General features: G+C 39.0%; 1 protein-coding gene across 1 annotated transcript in view; it reads right to left on the bottom strand.

The window, feature by feature from the left end:
* Positions 1 to 2,752: 2,752 nt before the first annotated feature.
* Positions 2,753 to 23,100, bottom strand: part of BRD10 (bromodomain containing 10) — a 49,088-nt gene continuing 28,740 nt past the window's right edge. The window contains exons 6-8 of the mRNA XM_005522755.3: positions 16,046 to 16,161; positions 9,177 to 9,364; positions 2,753 to 6,986 (exon numbers count right to left, since the gene is read on the bottom strand). Of these exons, the coding sequence (XP_005522812.2) occupies positions 3,382 to 6,986; positions 9,177 to 9,364; positions 16,046 to 16,161 (3,909 nt within the window). The 3' untranslated portion in view covers positions 2,753 to 3,381. The remainder of the gene's footprint in view (positions 6,987 to 9,176; positions 9,365 to 16,045; positions 16,162 to 23,100) is intronic.

Here is a 23,100-nt window from a genome sequence, read left to right as displayed (position 1 = left end):
TACTTCTAGTGTAGCAGAATCCCTACAAGAAAATGGCAGCACACACATGGGTGTTTGAAGAGTGAAGCAATATTAGTGTCATTTTCTACTCATAGCAAAGCAAAACTATTGTGCAGAACATGTCCATTCAGGTAAACAAAAGGATGTCATTCAGGATATTCAAAGTCATTAGTAAAACTAAGATTTTGCATGTAATATAGTGTATGAATACTTGTATACAATATCAGAGGTCATCCAAAAGCACAGCATTTTACAAGCTCTGAAAAGTTGGACATGTTCTCTTAAAAGGCTGATTTATATATCTGTGTTTATATGTTTCATTAAGTATCTTTTTAACTTCAAGTTGAAATGCAGGCAGTTCTGCTTTTTCATTGTGCCTGTGAATATAATCTACTTTTTTATGGTTCTCTTTGTGCTACTGGTAGCACCATATATTTGGTGGAGAGCAAAAGGTACATAGCAAATTGTCAATGGGTATAGATGTTCATTTGAAAAACAGCCTTATCTCTGACTGACATTTGTACCATTGGAGAAGAGTATTGGGAATAGGAATTTTATTCAGAAAAAATTACTAAAAGCTGGTTTAACATAATGAATGTTGCGAGCCCATTACATAGTAGTCTCAAGTCTTTCTCCAGAAGGATTTGGACTGTGAACATATGTCTGAGAATAAAAATCCATGAAAACTGTAATCAAATGGAATCAAACTTTCCATGTTATAAAGTTTATATCTGCCAAATTATAAAATATTTATGAAAATAATAAAATATTGCCATATTAATTCAAAAAAATGTTGGAAATCATTCAAGCAAGTTACTTGAGTCCTGAGTTCCTAAGTTCAGCTTTTCTAACTTTTCTCTTTATTAGAATCAGTTATAGCATAAATCTTTCTATTACATTAGCACACAGAAAAATGCCATGCAAGAAATTTTTCTCCATCAAGAACAACTTCAATACTAGAACCTAGTCTTGAGCTTTCCAAACAATGTAGACAACTCACTCTACAGTAAATATAAATTAGAAAAAAGGAAAAAACAATCATTGCAAGAAAAGACAAAATTCAAAAAAAGTGAGTCCCAAGATTCAACCAGTGAAATGGAAATAAATTATGTTGCTGGTATATATGGGTTTTGGCTATGTAAAATGTCCATGAAGAAACTGCCATTCTCTGCTGTCTCTCTCTGTTGGAAAAGTCACCTGCAGCATTCAACTGTAAAATGTAGTCACACTTAAAAATCCTTACTACTGTAAACTCTGCCAGGGCAAGCAGGCACCCTTTACTACCAGGTGTCTTCAAAATCAGTTACAAAATAACCTTTCAAGTAGGAAAACTGTAGCAAGTAGCTTTTTCTAAATTTAACCAAATCTTCTTTCATTCCAAAACTGACAGCGTCCATCTTTCCCAGCCCTGAGATAAGATGGAGATTTCTCATCCAGAAAGATACAATTTCCCAAAGCAGTTCTTTTAATTAGTGCAAAAGGAAAGGTTCCTACCGAAGGCTCAAGCCTTTCTTCCCCTCACTTTCCCAGAACTTCAGCTAAGTAGATACCAGGTTACTTTTCAGAACAATTTAAAGGGCAGCTGACAGATGTGGTCCTTTTCTTTAACTCAACATCTGAACTGCAAAACTGTGTACAGCAAAAGGGGAAGGGAAGTAGAAAATTCAACAGGATGAGAAGCAAAGGTTGAAGCTTCATTTTTATGAAACTCACTTTACAAACACAGCTAAATACAGGTATGTAAGCTTTTATCCCCTTTGAAGTCATAGCTATTTAAAAGGCAACTATCATTCATAAGCTCTTCTGAAATCTTCCCTTCTAGTGTCTAAAAAAAACCCAAACCAACAAACTCCACAAAAAGTTCAACATATATGAAGACAATTCTAAAATCATCACCTTCCATAAGATAAGATGGGTACTCTTTCTCTATATGCAGAATCACAAAAGATATCAAAAACTTATCTCCATGAGCACTGCAGCAGTGCTGATCTGCAGAAAATAACCCAAAGGTTTTATCAGATCAAATGCTGAAACTAAGCTAATAAATACTAAACACTCTGTATAAAAAGGGAAGGTCTATGCAGTATGTGAATTATCCCCATTCAAAGTACTAATAAAGCTTATTTTAATCACATATGATGTTTTAACACTCGCCTTCCAGACAAACCACTTATAAGCTAAAGAAAAAATACAGATCTAGAAAGCATGACCAGCGGAAAAAATGGGTAGTTGTTATGGCTAGACAGAAGATTAGTGAGTGACCATGTTACAGTTACCAGGTATGTGGAAATACATACAAGGCTGTAAAACAGAGAACAATGAATTGTTCAACAGATCTTTAAGCTTTAAGACAAAGCATGGCAGTCCTTAACAGCAATCAGTGTGACTTAGACTGGTGTCCAGGAAGCCATTTGTAGTCTTACCATTTCACTGGAGTTATTTAGGCAACATAACCAAACCATTAAGAATGGATGAAGTATGGGTTATCCTGCCCTATATCATGAGGAACAATAAGGAGGCCTTCCTTCCAAATCCTGTCTAATCACATGAAATGTAAAATCAGAGAAGAACAGAAGGAATTAAATAATTTCATTCTACCACACACCAAAAGAAAGAGATACATATATATATATATATACATATATATACACACAAACACATATATATGTAGATACATATATATACACACACACAAACACACACACATATGTATGCATGTATATATGTATGTATGTATGTATGTATTCTCCCATAGTGTAACAGATACACATATTTTTAACTACTGCCAACACAAAGCAGTACAGCAACTTGATTTATTACATGCAGATTCTTCTGCATTGTTGCTAAACAGTACACTGGTCCAAAGTTACTAAAATACTTAAAAAACTATACATTATGTAAACAAAACATAAATAAGACAGCATAGATCTTTGTACATATTGTTCAGTTCAGGTTTTTAGGAGTTCAGGAATATGTACAATTCTATACTATAGACTGCATTTTTACAATGCATAATTTTTTTTAAAGAAACAAGTCAAAAATAAATTCGACAAATAAAAAGGACATATATACTGTCATAACCACACTGGCAAACAGTCCATAGAGTAAGATGGAACATGTGCAAAAGGCAAGATTTCTCCAAACTGTTTAATGAATTCATTGGTCATTTCTGAGCCTTTTACTAGAGAACTCTCTGAAAACTTCTGACAAACTAAAATTTTTCTTTCTCCAAATCCCCACAGGTAAACAGGTAAGAACTGTAACCTTGTTAATATTGAGTAAATCAACTGTTTAAAACATTGTAAGAAATTATTCAATAGTTACAACTTCCAAAGTTCGAAGAATGCCCCAGAATTTCAAAGTGGCTCATTCGCAGTAAATTCAAGATGCAGCTTTGTCAGGTTTATCAAGGCAAGATGACTGAGATGCAGGGAAGACCACGGTAGGATTTCTGCTTGTGGAAACAACAGGAAGCAGTGATGAAGACAGGGGAAGAACTTTTGGTGCTGAAGTATTTAGAGCATTCAGTATGGCTCCCTCTGGACTGACCAACAGTTTTTTGATAGAACTGTCTAGCTGAAACACTGACGTGTTGCTTGGTAAATGAGAATTTGGAGGATGAACAGCAGAAGAAGAAGATGTAGCTACATTAATGGGAGACTTTGTCACTGAAGACACAGACACAGTTACTGCAGACAGTGGAGTACATGAGCTAGCTGGAGTACTAAATATCTGCGGTGTTGCATGTACAATGGGTAAAGCATCTGCAGTTCCAAAAGAGTTCACAATTTTTGTAGAACTTCTCGAAGGATGTTTTGGTATTTGCCAACTTAATGAATGACTTGGTGCTAGGATGATTTTTGAGGTTATTGGATTAACAGTTGGTACACCTTGAGGTTCTTGACCATGGTTAATTGTTAAAGGAGTCTGTTTTGTATTACAGGAGAGAAGAAGAACATGGCTGCCAGCTCCTAGGCCTTGTAGTGGAACAACAAAACGAGTACCATTAATCATTATCTGAGTTCCAGGTGCCAAAGGCATACAAGTATTAATGACTATCTTCTGTTGAGTGGAAGGTTCATTCAATGGAACTCCTCCTGTTTTGCTTGTTACAGGGGGTGAAGCCTCAGACATCTGAACAGTAGAAGCACAAGTGTAATCATGACTTTCTTTCTCTGTACTGGGAGGCACCTGCTGACATTGTAGGGAAGAAAGATTGGGAAAACTAATTACTTCACCTGTATTTGGTGATGGTGGGGGCAACACACTCTGAGGTTTGTGAATACTTGCATGACTTGACACAGCAGCTGACATTCCTGATGACTGAAACTGAACCAGTGTGGGCAACTGTCTTTTTGGTACTGGAAAAGGAGCTGGAACTGCTGCCAACTGAGGAACTGTATGTAACACCTTGTGGGGGGTGGCTGCAGGTCCAGGCAAACTAATAACTGGAAATTGCAGAGCAGATCCTAAGTCTTGCGGAGATACTGTTGGCTGTGTTGAAATCAGCATGGATGAAGCAAGATGTCCTGTTTTCACAGTTGACATACCCACAGTATTTCCAGTATTTGATGTGCAAATTTGATTACACAGAACCGGCCTTATTCTTGAGGGATCATTGCCACCAGTCAAGACAGTAGACTGGGTCCCAGAAGAAGTTCCACTTGATGTTACTGAAACAGATTCTATTTGTGCATTTGCTGTTGTTATTGTAAAGGCGTTTTCAGCTTCTTTTGTAACACATACAGATTCATTAGCTGACACAGCAAAACTTGGAACAGGAACCACAGTACTACTTGTCAAGGATGGGGCTAAGGCTGTCCTCTTTTTGTCTTCTCCTTTAGAAATGCTAGTGTGCAATATATTAACTGGTAGGGCCTCCTGTGCACTGCCTTTATTATTTACAATGGTCTGACCTATATTTAGTCCAATTTTCACATCTTTTACTTGAGCAATAGTTGGTGATGAGTTTATTCTTATTGGTGCTCCTACTGTAGATGGGATCAAAACCAACTGTGGTTGCTCTGTGGCATTAACAAAGGTTTTGGTTAGGGAAGAAGGAAGGTTCTGTTTCAATGACTCTGCAACTAGATTGGTGGTTGATGGGCCATTGGCAATTTGTGTGTTAATGAAAAGCAGCTTCTGAGCATTAACAGCAGTGGATGCTGGACACGGTATAATACTGACCCCTGACGCCCCAGAGGGAGATAAAATGGGTGGATTTGTGAATAATGTAAATTTCTGGACTGGAGCACCACTGAATAACTCTCCATTTGTTGCAGAATTTGATTCAGATTGTGTAACAGATTTTGTTTTCACTTTGGTGTCCCCTTGATGGTGCACAGAAGAATTTGGAGTTTTGACAACATTACTTTGTCCAATGCTAGTCACACTAACAGGGCTGTTTGGAGTTGGAGACACCAAATTGGTAGCTAATTGAATGGATGATAAAGAAGAAGACACATGGCAGGACTTCTCTCTTACTTGACATGAAGAATCCCGAACAGCTGGCTGCCGTAGTGTGAATTTAGTATTTTTCTCCATTGTCTGGGTAAAATCAGCAGGGAAAGCTGGAGCATTAACAGAAGCTGTTGAGGGGACAAATCCAGAAGGAGATAATTGTCCAACATGTGGGAGACCAGATGTGGCTGTTGCTACAGATGCAAGACTAGAGTGTGATACTGCTGTGGTTTTTGGCACAAGGAAAGCCTGAAGTTGAGATGCGTAAGTGAAAACTGAAGTAGGACATAAACTACTGGGTGAAATCTGGTCTCGGTTTGTTTGCACTTTAACAATTCCAGTGTTTCCACCTCGTGTTGTGACCAGAATAGATTGTGATTCTCTTACACACACTGTCTTTAGTTCTTGCTTTGTTTCAGGCGAGTTGGTTTGCTGCTGTGATGCAAGACTATTAGAGGCAGAATCAGCGTTTGTAGATGCACTTAATGCTGTTGCTGGTGTCAAGGACTGGCTAGCTGTGGAAAGAGTAGGTGAAGCCAAAGACACAGGCAATGTAGCAGTCAAAACTGTAGTCTTGATTTTGTCATTTTCACTTTGGCTTACCTTAATTATTGATAAGTTATCTGCTGAAGTTACATTCGGCAATGGTTGTGTAGTGTTCACTGGACTAGTCACTTGTGATGAGTGGGTAGTATTCTTGGAAAAAACTGTAGTGGATGACTGAGTGGCATTTGCAGGGCCTGTTACCAGAACAGGTGTTAAAGAAACATTGATGTTTGACATTTTTGGTAAAGATGTACAGTGCATCTCAAATGATTTTTGTTGTTGTGACTGAATATCCTTGGACACAATTTTTTCTTCCCTCTGCTGAAGAAGAAAATTCTTAGGTAAAATAAGAACTTGTTGCATGACTTTTTCTCCATTTTTAGGGTCAATCATTGCTTGCATTTGAATTTTCACTGAGCTGTTAGGAACGTCTATTGGTACACAGTGGCCATTTGGCATTTTGTATACCATTTGTAAAGGAGTCTTTGAACTGGCCTGGCAGGTCAATGCTGGTTTGATCAGTGATGATTCCAAAGCTGGTAAAACTGACTTTTCAGGAGTAGGTATGTTCATGCCTGCAGGAGGCAACAGTTGATTTGTTAAGGTCACTTTGTTCCCAGTATTCTTGGCAAGCAAGGCCTGGATGGGTTTGGTCCCTTTCAGAAAGTTTGATACTGATGTTGCAGGATCTGTCACGGAAAGTAACTTTTGAGTTGACCCTTCAAATTGTTTCAGCTCAGTCGAGCAACTATCTGACTGCAGGCTACTCTCTGAACTCTGGACCACAACCTCGTTAGTGCTCAGTTTAGCTTTCTTCCTTGGTGAAAGCTCATTAGTGCCTTGATCCAGACAACTATTTTGCTTGAATTGTCGTTTAATGCATTTGGGCAGTGTCTTCTGTATCTCTTTAGAAGCTGATTCTTTTTTCAGAATTCTGTTTTTTCCTGCAGGTAAATTCATCTCTAATAGTTTCATTTCATCTGCAAGGATATTAAAACAGAAACTGTGTTTTACATGTTTGCAACTGATACCCCTATAAAACAGTTTTACAGTGTCTCACTAAAGGCAATAAACTAGTTTGCGAGAGTAAAGGTATGTGGAAGGAAATGTCTAATTTTTAAAGAGTATCTGGTCAAGGACTTTTGCAATACAAAAAGGGGGTAATAAAGAAAGGAGGAAGTAATAAACAAGAACATAGCGACTGAAATCTGACCAGCAATGGGAGGCAGTGAGGAAAACCAAACCCGGTCAATCAGATTAACAGATAACAGTATACGAGAGTACATGACAGTATATGAGAGCATGAAAATGTATATTTGAGCAAGGTTATCTTGAGCGGAAAAGGGAAAAGCCAGGAAAAAAAATATACAGAGACACAGATCTAACCAAACAAAAATGGAGACAATGTCAAGAAACAACTTCACCAATCACATTAGTTGATGGGCTCTCAGGAAACTGCAGAGGCCTCTTGCAGGAAGATCAACTTTTTGAACCTAATACCATTGGTTTATAATAATAATGGTTTATAATAATAAACCAGGGGAGATCCTGGAGATGGAGCCAGGGGGGGATAAGGGAATTGGTACAGCTATACAAACCCATGAAGCAGTGTGTAGAGGTAAGGGGAGCTGCAATGACAGCTGCAAGAGGTTACAGGCTGTGGGCCTAGTGCCAGCTGCTGGAGGGTGAGTGTCTGTATCCTCCCCAAATCCAGTGTGTGTGTGTTGAAGTTGTGGTAAACTTCAAGGTAGACTAGCTGGTGAGCAGGAGGGCCTGGGGGTCTGCGTTGGCCTAACAGGTGCGTGGGGGATGCCTGTGTGACAAAGATGTAAACACCATGTTTCATACTGCATTAAGCTAGACTAGCCAGTGAGCAGGGATGCATGAAGTGGTAAGAGGGCTTAGAATGCATCCAGGAGGGCCAGGTGGACAGAAGGGCCATGCATTGAGGTTCTTGTTGCATGGGACTGCAGGGGGTCCTCTCTGAGGAGAAAGGCCAGAAACTGCCTTGTGCCAGCCACAGCTGGTTCCAAAACAAATCCACTGCAGGACATGGCTGAGCCTGTCAGCCAAGTTGGTGATGTCTCATGGAAAACGCTTTGCAAAAGCATGTGACAGAGTGGACTGAGGAAAAAATGTAGAGACACAATCCTGTAGACATCAAGGTCAGCAAAGAAGGAGGGGTAAGAGGTGCTCCAGGCACTGGAATGGATTCCTCTGCAACCCAGTAAGACTCCCAATCAAGCAGGTTTACCTGCTCTCATGGAGGACCATGTTGGAATAGGTATGTGTATTGCAGATGCTTAAGAACCCCATTCTACAGCAGGTGAGTAGAATGCCCTGAAGGAAGTTGCAGCCCATAAAGAACCCACCCCTGGGGCAGGTTCCTGACAGGAACTATGGCATATGGGAGATCCACACTAGTACAGTCTTATGCTGAAAAACTCTAGCCTATGGAGAGGACCCACAACGGTGCAATTTGTGAAGTACTGTATTCCATAGGGGGGACCCCACACTGGAGCAGGGATGAGGAAGGAGCAGAAGGGACTGTTACAAACTGACCTCAGTCACCAGATTTAATCCTTGCTGTGCCATTTCACAAGGGAGGAGATGGAAGAATTGGGAATGAAAACGAGCCTTGGAAGGAGGTGTATATATGAAAGGGGGGGAGTTTAGTATTTGTTTCTCACCATTCAACTCTATTTTTAATTGAAAACAAATGAATTCTCCTCGAGTCTGTTTTGACTGTGACAGTAACTGATGAGTGATCTCTCTTGTCTATATCTTGACCGTTAAGGTTTTCCATATTGTTTTCTTTCCCTAGCCTCCCTTCTTAAGGAAGCGGGGGGTGACAGCAGTTGGGTAGGCATCTGGCAGCCATTCAAGGTCAACCACCATAAAAGTAAGTTCCACACAGATTTACTATGTTATCACAGAAATAGTTAAGCACAAAAAATGGCCAACACTTCAGTACAGCAGAATTTTCATCTTGGTCATGTCTGCCCTCTTCAAGTCTACATCTGACAGATATGTACCACAAGTTATTTTCACAGTGGTAGAGTTAAGGTAAAAAGTAGGACATAAGCTCACATGGAAAACTTAGGTTCCCAAATCAACTCAATTCAGCTCCTGAATCAAGTTCAAGCTACTGAATTCCAGTAAATGCTTACCATTGTCTGAGTGATCTTTTTTGGGAACTTCTATATGTTCTGCAGACTCTGATGATTTACCGCATACTACTGCAAAAGATTCTTTGCCAGAATCAGCTTCACTTTCATCATTACTCCACAATTCTCTCGTAAATTTATCATGGTCTGGATGTCTTTTAAAGTCATCATAGTTCTTCTTCAATCTAGACCTTAAAAATAACAAAACTAACTTTACTAAAAAACCACACTGTTTTAAACATTAATTTTATTTGTATTTGCTGCCAAACTAAAAGTTGGTGTAGATTTAATTTCCTGTGCCCTTCAAATAATTACAGTGTAGCTCTTTTCGCAAATCTCTAAAATACAGAAAATGTGAAATGACAACAATGTGCCTTACTTTACCCAAACTTAATTCTATTTCATTATGTCCTCTAACAATAGCAAAAAGACTGAGTCAAATGACCATCACCTTTTCACTGCATCCATATTCCTTTTCCTCCTTCTCCTTTCACATGACAAATATACTTGTATGGACTTAAGTATTAACTGTAAAAAGTCTACTCCTTATTTTTAAGGCAACTGCAAGAAGAGAATCAAGTAAATCTTGTTTTTCTTAAACACATCATACCTTTGGCTCAGCTATGAGACTACCGTAACTTTCTCCTTAAGAACACTTCCTTATCTCCGGCCCATTGGAACAGCTGCTGTTACCATTTCCATAGGTTCACATTCCACTAAAGAATGTGCATATAACAGAAATACATGGGTACTTCACTCACTTCAACACCATTCAGAAACACATCCACTTACCTTGATACTGCTAACCTCTACATATTTTTAATTGTCCCCTCTTATAAACCATTGTTTAGATGGGATGTAGTAGCTATTTTTGTGTTCAAATACATTTAACTTCAGGATTCTGCTGGCGGTAACCAACACAATGTCCAGAAAGATTACTTAGCAAATAGATTATAGCAATTAACACCTTGTGTGGAATAGAATCTAGACTAACTCTTATGATAGTTATGAACCTATAACAATAAGATCTTAAATTTATTCATTGTTTTGCATTAGTCTAACAGTTGTTTGCATTGAATGCAACAATGGCCAGCTGCCCTCTATGAGATGGAGAGGGAGTAGCCAAGAATAATGTCACAGCTGGTAGGGCAAGAGCCTCACCAGTCAGTAAAAGCTATTCCACTCCCCCTGAAGGAGGCAGCAGGGCGGTAACCAGCTTCAACCAAGAGCCCAGATCAACAAGCAAGTTCCTGGTGCTGAGGCATTCTGAGATCAAACTGGGAAATCAATTCAAAAGTTTAAGATCACTGCCATCAGCAGTGATGGCTGCCAGAGTCAGGACCCAGTTGAGTGATTTCTGGGCAGCTCCGTAGTGATGATGCAGGTAGAAGGTCAGTCTGAGGGTCAGTCCAGATCAGTAGGATCCATGGCCAGACACAGTAACTGCTGTAGTTGAGCTGGAAAGTGGCACACCTGCAGCAGAGATTGAAGGCTGCAGAATGACCTGAAATGGGGAACCTAGGCCCATGACAGGTGGCATAGATGGACAGCCAGGTGGGGCTGATAAGGGTCAGTGAGATCTAATTGTTTACTCCCAGCTTTGACACTCTCATTGAGAGCAGACGTTGAAGCCTGTATGAAGATGTAGTGTGGATAATTCTTCAAATCTGCCATCAGGATTTTGACTGAAGTCTAGGTGTGGAAGAACTATAGGAGCACATCAGGGAACTACTACTGGATGTACTACTACTACTTCTGGATGTAATTTCCTTTTGTCTTTTCAGGAACTTCTGCTGTGATGCCAGTGAACAACTGTAATCAGTGGGCATAACTAACCTTCCCTTTTAAACCTTGCTGCTATTCAAATACAATTCAACATTATACTCTGTCATAATCTTGAAAAAGCCAGAGAATCTTTCAGAAGGGGAAAAAAAGGATTTTGATCATAGAGTGTGTTCCCACTAGTTAAAGACAATAACTAAGGAAGGATGCAAAACTCCAGACTCATATTCCATACTGTGGCATCTGGAAGAAGAAGTGCTGCCCAGCCCTTCACACCTTAGAAGTTTAACACTGTAATTCAATTAGTAGATGTTAGTATCTCACTGAGACACCCTATGGATGGAGCAACCACAGTGAGACTTATGGGGAATGGATGTTTACACCACTGTAAGCAAATTTTTCTCAATTGCTTTTTCCCATCCACATCCTTCTTCACCACTGTCACTGCTGCTACACAACTGCCTAGCAGCTGCATAATGAATCAGACCAAGACAGTGACCTAGAATCCTCCATCTATCTTTCTCTCTTCCCCATGATTTGTAAACATCGTTCTTCAGGTGGACCTGGTCCGTGGTATGCTATGTTTAAGTCCAAACAGTTAAACTAGGGTTGCAGCCTAAAACATAAATACTAAAACATGAGTTGAATTCAGTTAATTTCGGAAGTTACCTTGCACTCCAAGTGCATGTTTCTTTTCCTACCAGCACACACATACATAAGATCTCAACTACCCTGTTCCAGACAAAAATTTACTCCTATCAGTCACAGCTCATATATAGCATAAGTGTGTTCACTTAGCACCACAGTTCTGTGTTCCATAACAACATTGATGCAGCACTGGCAACAAACAGACACTGGAAGCCACTGTGACGCTAGAAAGTTGTCACCTTCTTGCCATTACTGAAACCTGGTGGGATGTGACAGGAGTGTGACTATCAATGGCTACAGGCTCTCCAGAAGAGACAGGTGAGGAAAGAGAGGGGCAGAGGGGTTGCCCTCTACATCAGCAGGTAGACTGAGTGTGAAGAGCTGTCTCTGAGGAACAGCCACAAGCAGGTCAAAAGCCTGCGGGTAAGAATTAAGGACCAAGGCAAGAAAGGGAACCTTGTGGGTGGTTTTAAGTACAGACCCCTGATCAAAGAGACCCTATTGATGAAGCCCTCTTGCTCCAGCTACAGGCAGCACCATGATCACAGGCTCTTGTCCTGCTGGGGCACTTTAACCACCCCAAAATCTGCTGGGAAAGCAGCATAGTGGGCTGCAGGCAAGCCAGGAGACTCCTGGAAAGCATGAGGGATACCTTCTTGAGCCAAGGAATACACAGCAGCCCTACCAGAGGACATGCAATTCTGGATCTGATGGGCACCAGTGTGAGTGAGCTGACCTTGAACGTCAAGATTGGATGGAGTCTGGGCTGCAGTGATCACGCATTGGTGGAGTTTGCAGTCCTGAGGAGTATGGGCCGGGCGAGGAACAAAGTTAGGCCCTGAACTTTAGGAAAGCAGAGCCCCAACTCTTCAAGGAGATAGCCAGTGGGATCCACTGGGAGACTTCCCTCAGGGACAAGGGAGTGGAACAGAGATGGCAGATCTTCAAGGAAGTCTTCCACAGAGTGCAAGAGCTGGCAATCCCCAGGAGCAAGAAACTGGGGAAGGAAGGCAAGGAAACAGCAGGGCTGAGTAGGGAGCTGCTGGTCAGACTGAAGGGAAAGAAGCAAGTGCACAGGCAGCTAAAACCAGAAGAGCTTGAAGAGAGCTTGAAGAGATCGAGTTTGGTTGTGCAGGGTCAGGGTGAGGAAGTCCAAGGCAAAACTGGAATTGAACTTGGCAAAGGACACAAAGAGTAACGGGAAGGGTTTCTACAGGCACGTTAACGACAAAAGGAAGGCCAAAGAAGGTGACCCCCTCTGATAAATAAGAGTGGAAAACTGGTAACAATGAACAAGGAGAAGGCTGAGTTACTCAAAGGCTTTTTGCCTCAGTCTTCAAGGGCAGTATTTCTTCACAAACCTCTTGACTGGATGGACAGCAGGATGGGGACTGGGAGAATAATGTCCCTCCCACTGTAAGTAAAGATCAGGTTCATGATCACCCAAAGAATATGAATGTACAGAAGAGAGGGAATTGGCTGATGTATTTACCAAGGACTTTCCATGACATTTGAAAAAAAAAAAAAACTGGAAGTTAGGTGAAGTCCCAGATAGCAATAAAAAGCAAAACATTGTAGCGATCTTAAAAAAGGTTGAAAGGAGGACCCTAGGAACTACTGACCTGTCAGCCTCACCTCTGTGCCTGGGAAGATCACAGAACAGACCCTCCTAGAACCCTTGCTAAGGCACAGGGAGGTGATTTGAGATAGCCAGCAGAGTTACACCAAGGGCATGTCCTGCCTGATGAATTCAGTGGCCCTCTAGGATGGACTGAGTATATCAGTGGACAAGGGAAGGGCTACAGTTGTCATTTATCTGGACTTCTGTACAGCCTTTGACATGGTCTCCCCACAGCATCCTTGTCTCTTAAATTGGAGAGACTGGGATTTGATAAGCAGACCCATTCAATGGATAAGAAATAGGTTGGATGTTGGCATCCAGAGGGCAGTGGTCAATGGCACAGAATCCTGATGGACTTCAGGGGCTAGTCATGTCCCTCGGGGTCCATACTCAGACAAGAGTTATTTAATATCATCACTAATGATACAGACAGAAGGATTGAGGGCACTCTTAGCAAGTTTTCAAATGACACCAAACTGAGTGGTGCAGCTGACACCCTTATAGGACTGTGGTGGCTAACAGCTGCCTAGAGGCCTAACAGTTATAGATAATCTTAATTATAACTTGACAAGTCTATGCCGTTAACGAAAAGAGGTAAACATCCTTAGAAGGAAGGCACTGAGAAGCTGGGAGATTCAAATTCAAACAACAGATGCCAGCCAACCCCCAAACAGCATGGACAACTACTGGCCAGTGATCTGGGTGGTAACCTAATTCAGCCAATCAGAACCAAGGGTGGGTTTTTTGAAAACCCTGTAAAAAGCAGCTGCACTCGAAGTTTGCTACTGCTGCATGAACCTCTAGTGTCCTGTTGTGTCCCTCTCAACAGCGACAGTGCATGGGACCAGGACAAGCTTAAAAAGCAGGTCCATAGGAAAACCTCGTGTTTTAACAAGGCCAAGTGCAAGGTGCTGCACCTGTGTCAGGGCAATCCCCAGTCTCAGCACAGGCTGGGGTGAACAGATCAGAGCAGCCCTGCCCAGAAGGGCTTTGGGGTGCTGCTGGGTGAGAGGCTGGACATGACCCAGCCATGGGCACTCCCAGCCCAGAGAGCCAAACGTGTCCTGGGCTGCATCCAGAGCAGTGTGGGCAGCAGGGCCAGGGAGGGGATTCTGCCCCTCTGCTCTGCTCTGCTGAGACCCCACTGCAGTGCTGCACCAGCTCTGGGGTGCCAGAACAGGAAGGACATGGAACTGTTGGAGTGAGTCCAGAGGAGGCCACCAAGATGATCAGAGGGATGGAGCACCTCTCCTGTGCAGAAAAACTGAGAAGGATTGGTCAGCCTGGAAAAGAGGCAGCTTCAGGGAGACCTAACTGCAGCCTTCCAGTACCTAAAGGGAGCCTTCAAAAAAAGCTGGGGAGAGAAACCTGTACAAGAACTTGTAGTGAGAGGACAAGGGGCAGTGGCTTCAAATGAAAGACAGTAGGTTTAGATTAGAAATTGGGAAAAAGTTCTGAAGTGCAACTGTGGTGAGGCACTGGAACAGGTTGTCCAGAGTTGTTGAAACTCTACTCCTGGATGGCCAGATTGGATGGGGTTTTGAGGAATCTGGTCTGCAAAAGGTGCCCCTGCCCACAGCAGGGGAATTGGAACTGGATGATCTTTAAGGTCCCTTCTAATCCAAACCAATCTATGATTCTGTGATTTAACAGACATGATTACTAAGCAGCAAACCATTCCACAATAGAATTTACAAAAAAGACAAAATTGTAAACTTCACATACTGGAAAACAAATTCTTCCTTACAGTAATAATATCTGCCACATTTCCAGAAGGATTCTGAATTGCAAAAAACAGGAAGAAAAATTAACAGCTAAGGTAAATGAACAGGAATGAGAATTGAAAGGAAAAGAAAAAAACCAAAACTTGTACTTTGGTCCATTATTTAAAGCAAAATATTCAACAGTATCCCAAATTTCCAAATAAGAATTTTAATTCATGCATGATAGTCAAAAAATGAGGTACTGAGGAACCAGTTTAATGCCTTTGGTGTTATGTTGTTGTGTTTTTTTAAACATGACACCTTTTACACTTTTCAGCATTAGCTCTGTACCACATAACAGTGTAACTTGCTTCTATCACACTCAACATTTAAGAATCAGTCTATTTTCCTATCCTTTGTCACAGAGTTTAAGCCTTGCTTTTTAATTGTCTGCCTGGCAAAACTAAGGTGCAATTATAGCAACAGATGTAGAGTTAAGAGGTAAGAATGGCACTGAGGTTCAAGACAGTATCTAATCTCTCCATGATTTATAATCAGAGTAGCACCTTCATACTTGCACTTTACTAGGTTGAAACCTGTCACTACTTCACTTATCTTCCTCTGACATCTTTCCAGATACATTTCTAATTTACTGGTTGAGGTTACAAAGACCTCAAAACAATGCTTCAAGAATTGCTCTGCAGTGAATTCATTAATAGTTCATATAAGTGGCTTTATATAGTAAGTAGTCAGAGTATTCTAAGAAGCCCTGGTATAGTTCTTAAAGAAAGGTTTTCAGCATTTCTTAACCAAATAAGCAGCAATAAAAATCCTAGCTGTACTGTGATATATTATTGATCAGCACGCTTGAGGATTCTGGAGTGTTTTAGAGGTAAGAAACACTAGTGGGTTACGCTCAAATTTTTTTGGAGACAGTAACTCTGGAAAATAAGATACTTTTTCCAACTAAAGTACTGCCAGTGCCTCACTCCTCTCCTCAAACTATTATAATTTTATTTATTTAGGAAGTCAACTTATTGATCAGTTTTTAAAAGGTGAATTTTGTTCTGTTTTTCATCCCATGCACCACTGTTGAAAAAAAAAGAGCAGGTAATTACCTGTTTCTTTGAAATGCTTTAATTAGCTTTGGTTCCCATGGTAACAGTTCATTAAGCAGTCGTAACAATGTACCATGCAATTCCTTTACTGCTTGCTTCCGGTGGTACCATCTTCCCTGAAAACATAAATTCCATTTATTTATCATAGCATTAGACCTAAACCTTGTTAGATTGTATTAGTACTACAATAATCCTGGAACACTGACATAACATGAGGAAAACAACCAGAATAGAAGATCAGAAATTTTCAGAGTTACATCTACCCTTAACCTATGTAGGACATTATTACATTAATTTTAATACTACAGAGGGATGATGTCCTAGTTGGAAAAGTAATACTGCAAGAACACTCACTTTTTACAGGTGAAAATTAAAACTGAAACAGGATTCTACAAATACACCATGTGTTTAAAATTAAATGAGTAACTAACATAGGTAGCAATCCACTCAGGTCAGGGAAATCAACCATATATGTACACTTTTCTGAATTAAAATTTTTAAAGAAAATATCACCCTAATCTCATTTAAGAGAAGTGGTATCAATTATAACATTATTATTTGCAAAATAAACTTTACTACAATATTCAAGGATAAAAATTTTTCATTACATTTTATTTAAAGTTATAGAAAAAAGTTCTTTTAAAGCGAAGTTTAGCAAATTCGTCATTTATGAAGCAATAGACTATGCAGCAAAGACCAATTTTCCAACATAAAATACTTTAAGTTTTTAATTCAAACGTAATTAAAAAGTTTTATTTTCAAAACTGATATATGTAAGCTTATATTCATGTTTTCATATATCTAGAAAGTATTAATTAGGAGAGAAAACATTGGGAAATGACAAATATGGTGGCCATGGTGCTGCAGAACACACCCCTTAACAATCACAGATAGCCCTTGTATATATTTCTTCCCAAAACTTTATTCTGTAGTTCATTGCATAAAAGACTGTACAATGCATATATATGTAACTTATAAAAGGGATGTGGAATAGTACTTCTGCCACTCTACTAACTCTGTGCATTTTATGTAAACAAAGATTTTAGCTCTTGACTAGTTCAGAGAAGATGTAAAGAGATTATGGTTCTGCCAGAAAAATAAGACTTGGGAACTTACTTATTTCATATACACATTTAGCTTTTGATAGTGCACATATCCTTCACAACTTCCTGTGGTCTGGCACACCAAAAAACATAAGGCAGGAAAATCTGGATAAAGCTTGTCACAGCTGCCTTTCAGTCTACAAGAATGATCTTCCTAAGGAGTTTGGACAATTTCTCTCTACACATTTCAGCAGATCTCTCCAATGTACAGCAAGATCACTCAAGTTGAATGCTTGTTTGAAGACTGGGGATCTATTTTTTTATGGATAATCATTTACATGTTACACAACAAAACAAATAGTTATCTTCATTCTTCAATTAAAATTACAAAAGCAAAGATTTTAAGTAGGATCATTATGCCACATTACGACATAATGATCAGTGTCAAACATACAGACCAGCCAGTAAACTGTATTATACTTTCCTTCACTTGTGGACAGTCACATGCATAAAATCTGTCACTAATCACTACAATAAAAACAGACCTTGTGTATACTGTAGTCCACCAAGGCACTTGGTATTATCTCTTAATATCAGCAATCAACAGAATTGTTAACATACAAAAGAATATTACATGCACAGATTTATTTTTCTTGTAAGATAAAACATGTTGCAGGCTGTTTTAAAATAGTGTATTTATATACTACAGAGCATTAGTGCATTGTCTCAAAACAAAAATCAATTAGCAAAAATAAACAATGCTACTACTATTGTGAAATAGAAATGCTATACATGCAGTTGTTCTAGCAAAGAAAATGTATGAAAATGTAATATTAAAAAAATATGAAAAATCACTACAAAGTAAAAACCCCAAGAAATTATTAATTTCTGAGCCTAATTTGTCTTTAAATAAGGCTAAGATTTTGACTTAAGTAGAAAGAGAAGAGTATTTATGAGAAAGATAATTATCAGCTGACCACTGAATAAATTTGAAGCAGCAACCGTTAGGCAGCCAGCACATGTACAATGTTTAGTCAAGAACAGACTTCAAGACTTTACTGACTTCATTACTACTTCACAGAAAAACAAATGTTTCTTTTCTCTCTGCTTACAAAAGCACACATAAAAAGATTCCTGGCCCCTAATTCTACAGCTAGCTCTAGTTGGAGGTCTGTCTCCAGTGGTGTCCCCAGGGGTTCACTACTGCTCCAGTATTGTTTAACTTGTTCATCAGTGACTTGGATTAAGGGGCAGATGTCTCCTCCGTAAGCTCTAAGCTGCAAAGTGTGGCAAATACCCCAGAGAGCTGTGCAACCCTTCAGAATGACCTCAAAAGAGTGGAGAAACAGGCAAAGAGGAACCACACTTCCAAGTAATTTTAATGAAAATTTTATAGCAACATAATTTTTAAAAACAGAGATTAATTATTTCCCTTTATCCCAAATACTTTTCTTAGTGGGGTTTTGGAATTGACAATAAACCTGTTAATGGAAGCATGAACAAATTTTAGCCATGAGAAGAATCTTTTTTCCTCAGAAGTAGTCAGGACAGAACAAGCATAGGCCAAAAAAGACTGGGAAAACGAAAAAATCCTGATCTTTTAAATTACTGTGGTTCAGCTGGCTTTCTGTGCAACCACATAAATTCTAGATCTTATTATACCTTTAATATGAAACACTAAAAAAGACATTAAAAAATTTATATATAATCTTAAGACCTATCACTACAAAATTTAGCATTTCTTTTCATATGCAATTTGATTCTCCAACAGAGTCTAGTGTTTGTCTTTTATTGGGGGGGGGGGTGGGGGAAGGCTAATAAAGTTATGACTTAACTCCCTATTACATAGCTGCCTACAAATTTCTATCAATAATAAACTTGTTTTCACAAATGCCTGTGTTGTAAATTCTCAGTAATACCAAATGATAATCCAAGAGATCAGCTACAAACTCAACTGAAGCTTAGGAGGTTTAGGCTGGACCTTCAAAGGTATAAGTTAATCAGAAACATACAGCACTTGTTCCCTGGGAAAAGAAGACCACCTGGCTACACACTCCTTTCACGCAGCTGTGGTCTCCCTTGAACCTCCTTCTTCAGGCTGAACACCCCCAGCTCCCTCAGCTGCTTCTTACAAGATTTATATTTCAGACACTTCACTAGCTCCATTGCCCTTCTCTGGTTTCAATTCAGCACCAAAATGTCCCTCTTGCAGTGGGGGGACCAGAACTGAACACAGGATTTTAGGTGTGCCATTGGCCTCCTTGGCCACCTGGGCACTGCTGGCTCCTGTTCAGCTGCTGTCACCAGCACCCCCAGGGCCTTTTCCTCTGGGCAGCTTTCCAGCCACTCTGCCCCAGCCTGTGGCACTGCCTGGGGCTGTTGTGATCCAAGGGCAGGACCCAGCTCTGGGCCTTGTTGAACCTCACAGCACGGCCTTGGCCCATGATCCAGCCTGTCCAGATCCCTCTGCAGAGCCTGCCTGCCCTCCAGCAGATCAACACTCCCACACAGCTTGGTGCTGTTTGTGAACTGACTGAAGTTGTCCTTGATCCCCTTGTCCAGATCACTGAGAATGATATTAAACAGAATTTAGTTACCATCTTGCTCTAAGTAGTGACAAACAAGACTATTTTTTTTCTGGAAACACAATATAAGGTATTAACATAGGAAAATAACAGAGGAAAACTAGACAGGGAAGTATAAAATGTGACTTTGAGCTATGTCAAGTTACAAGTAAAATTTAAAAATGCAAGCACAATAAAAATACATTTTATAAATGGGCTGAATGTTTTCATATAAATGCAGAGAGGCATTCAACATGTTCAACTGAAAACTTACCTTTTAAAACAAGGTTTCTGACATCCAGAGCAGCCAGGAAATGCTGACTCCACTCTCTGTGATTGATGGTCCAACATACACTATTCTGGCATACTTATCATGGAATCCCAAAGCAGACTGGAGCCAGGATATTGATACATGGGGTAAGGACTGAACTTTTTATAGGAGTTTTTGTTTTGCTTTTAAATAAACACACACACACAACACCACAATATTATGCAGTTTTATAAGACTGTCTGTAATCTTTACTTTATATCCCAGGAATATAAAGTAAAGAAAAATAGTAATCTTATAAAACCATGCAATATTGTTGAAAAGGGGTGGTGGTGGAGGGAGAAAACTTACCCTTAATATGCCTGCTCCATTCTGCTGCAGGGTTCTGTGGTATGTGTGACATCACCAGTCTAGCGTTTTCTAGTGATGTCACACAGAGAGGGAGTTGGTGATCTCCAGCTGCTTTGGACAACAGATACCTAAAGAAAAGAAATCAGTAACTTTTTCAAATCATATGTGGATTAATGTTGAATGTTCTTAATAACTAATTAATGGGCCAAATACCACAATTTCAGACACTTAGTTCCAATTTTGACTGAATAAGAATGCATGACAAGACCATGTATTTATATTATGCAAACTTATCCATTATTGAAAGTGTTTTAATTTTGAAAATTCTTAGAGTTATCTTCTACAGTAAAAGTTCCTGAAAGTCAGTATCTGGTATTTTACTTTCAGCAACATCATTCTGAACATTATTAGCTAACCAACCTCTGATGTTCTTTGAACACTGTGATTAAGCAGAGTCAGGAAGAATAACTTACAATAAATTATAAAACAAATTCACTTATGACATCTCTTAATCAATTTTATATTTGATCATTTACCAGCAGCTCATGAAAATCCTGGCTCCAGCATGTACTTCCATGACCTAGATATCTGATCACACCAAGTAATATCCTTAAATGATCTCACACTCTCTTCTTTCTACCACAAGCAAATAAAGTAAAACAAACAAAAAACAACACCACCAAAACAAAGTGCAATAAATTTCTTACTACCAAGACTTCGTCTTTGACTGATTTAGTTCATTACTATGAAATTGTTTTCATTCAGATGTTTAACCACATTCTAATTTTCTTTAGATTCTTTGGATTTCTTTAGACTACACAATTATCACTGTGTTGATTTTAAATTTTATATATATATTTATATATTTCTAAATTTAAAAAATATATATAAATATATATAAAAAATATATATAAGCCATAAAAACACAAGAGAAATATTACCAGCATGAACTTACTGTTGAACTTAGAACAGTGAAATTATACAGCACTGAATTGTCATGTTTTACTCCTCCATTAGAAAAACTTCGAAGTTAGTTAATAACTTACACTTCTGCAACTTACAAAGCAATTGGATATATGTAGATCTTAAACTATGTACAAAAATCTGTGTCTTCTAAGTTATTAAGATCTTACTTAACTCCCTCTCATATATCTGAGTATCTTTATCTTCTTAACTTCTGGATATACAAGTGTTTCTGTGTTCTTCAGATGAGCATCCTAAAAGCAGCTGTTTTGCTAGTGCTGTGTGCTGACAGGAATGCCTTGAATTATTTCTTCAAAACAACATACTAACTGACCAAAATCCAAAGCATTGTGAAATGTTCTGAATACACAGTCGTATTTCTGTGACAAAAATGTATGAATACACATTCATCTCTGATGCAGAACCCACACTTTCATATTTGGAACTGTAGAAAGGTGTATGGCAAAAGTGGTTTAAAGAAACCTTCTCCAACAAAATACATTTATTGGAGGTTCAGTCAGTTACACATGGAAAAGCATGAAATAGCAAGAGAAATAGTTGTAAAAAAAGTAGATAATAAAGATAGAAAACAGGAGAAGCGAAGAAAAACTGAAGACTGTGACAAAAATATTGAATGCCAGTGAGATAAGCCAAAGTTAAAAATATCAGAGAAGACAAATATTGTGGAGAAGATTTCAAAAACTGAAACCTAAAATTGGCCTTATTCATTCATATTATACAACTAAATATTACAAACGCTCCACATCTTCAATTTGTCCTCAGAAGTACAAGAAGCTGCATGGATGCAAGTGTGTAAATTCCTGTCTCAAAATTCAGTATCTTGGGTTCATATTAGTGTTTTCAAGAGAAGCAATAACAGCATTTGGAAGCGACTAAAGTACAAATCAAGTGTTCAGGATAAGGACATAAAAAGAGAGCATATACCCTCAAACCCTAGTATTTATTGGAATCTCTTTTATTGTAGCTCACTTTACCTGCAGTTTAAGCCTGCATATGGGTGTACATACACGGATTTCTCAGATTATAGCATTATTTGTCTGAGTGTACATTTATGTAAACACAGTAATGCTGATTAAAACAAGTATAACTGAAAACCCTTTACATGCAAAAGTCTCAAGCATGGCACATATTTCATTGGGGAGGGAGGAAGTGGTCAGGACAAGAGGAGGTAGGAATGGGGAGAGGAAGTCAACCTCTGAATAAAAACTAAATAAGATTTTAAATAATAGGGCGCAAATGAGAAGACACAGTAGGTTTTTCCATTTCATTGTTTGCAAAGTTAAGGTCAGAATAACTAAAATATTAATAAACTATTTTTGATGGTTACATGAGTCTGCTGAAGGGAAGCTCTTCAGAAGTCCCTGTAGATTCTTATCCAAACATGGGTTCCCTGACAAACATTTTCAAACATGATAGTATTTCCCATTTCTTCACTGAACAGAGAGGGAATATTTTATAAACTTTTTAAATGAACCATTTTGCCTTATTTTTTCCATGTATTAACATATTTTAAAAACCAAATTTAGCAAATCAATGAAAAACCTCAGAAGTCTCAGCTGTCTCCTAGTTTAGATACTTACACCTCATGAACAAATTTAACAGTGGCTTATTTGGAATCTCATAAAAAACAAACATGGAAAGTATGTTCCACCCTGGACATTGAAATATATTCCTTTGAATAGCCTCATAAATGAATTTCTGTCTGAAATTCTATTTCTGACCTAAACCACTGGGTATTTCACTTTAAATTTTCAGGTATACTCTGAAATACATACTTTTGCAGGTGACTTATTGCTGCAGAAAACCTTAGCTTGCTTTGAGGTCTTTTGACTTACCTGCCTAAAA

This window comes from Pseudopodoces humilis, chromosome 4 (assembly GCF_049639895.1).
Source record: "Pseudopodoces humilis isolate 2021_Gansu_Grassland_sample_001 chromosome 4, ASM4963989v1, whole genome shotgun sequence".
In the NCBI taxonomy this organism is placed as follows: domain Eukaryota; kingdom Metazoa; phylum Chordata; class Aves; order Passeriformes; family Paridae; genus Pseudopodoces; species Pseudopodoces humilis.
This window is presented reverse-complemented; position numbering and strand designations above follow the sequence as displayed.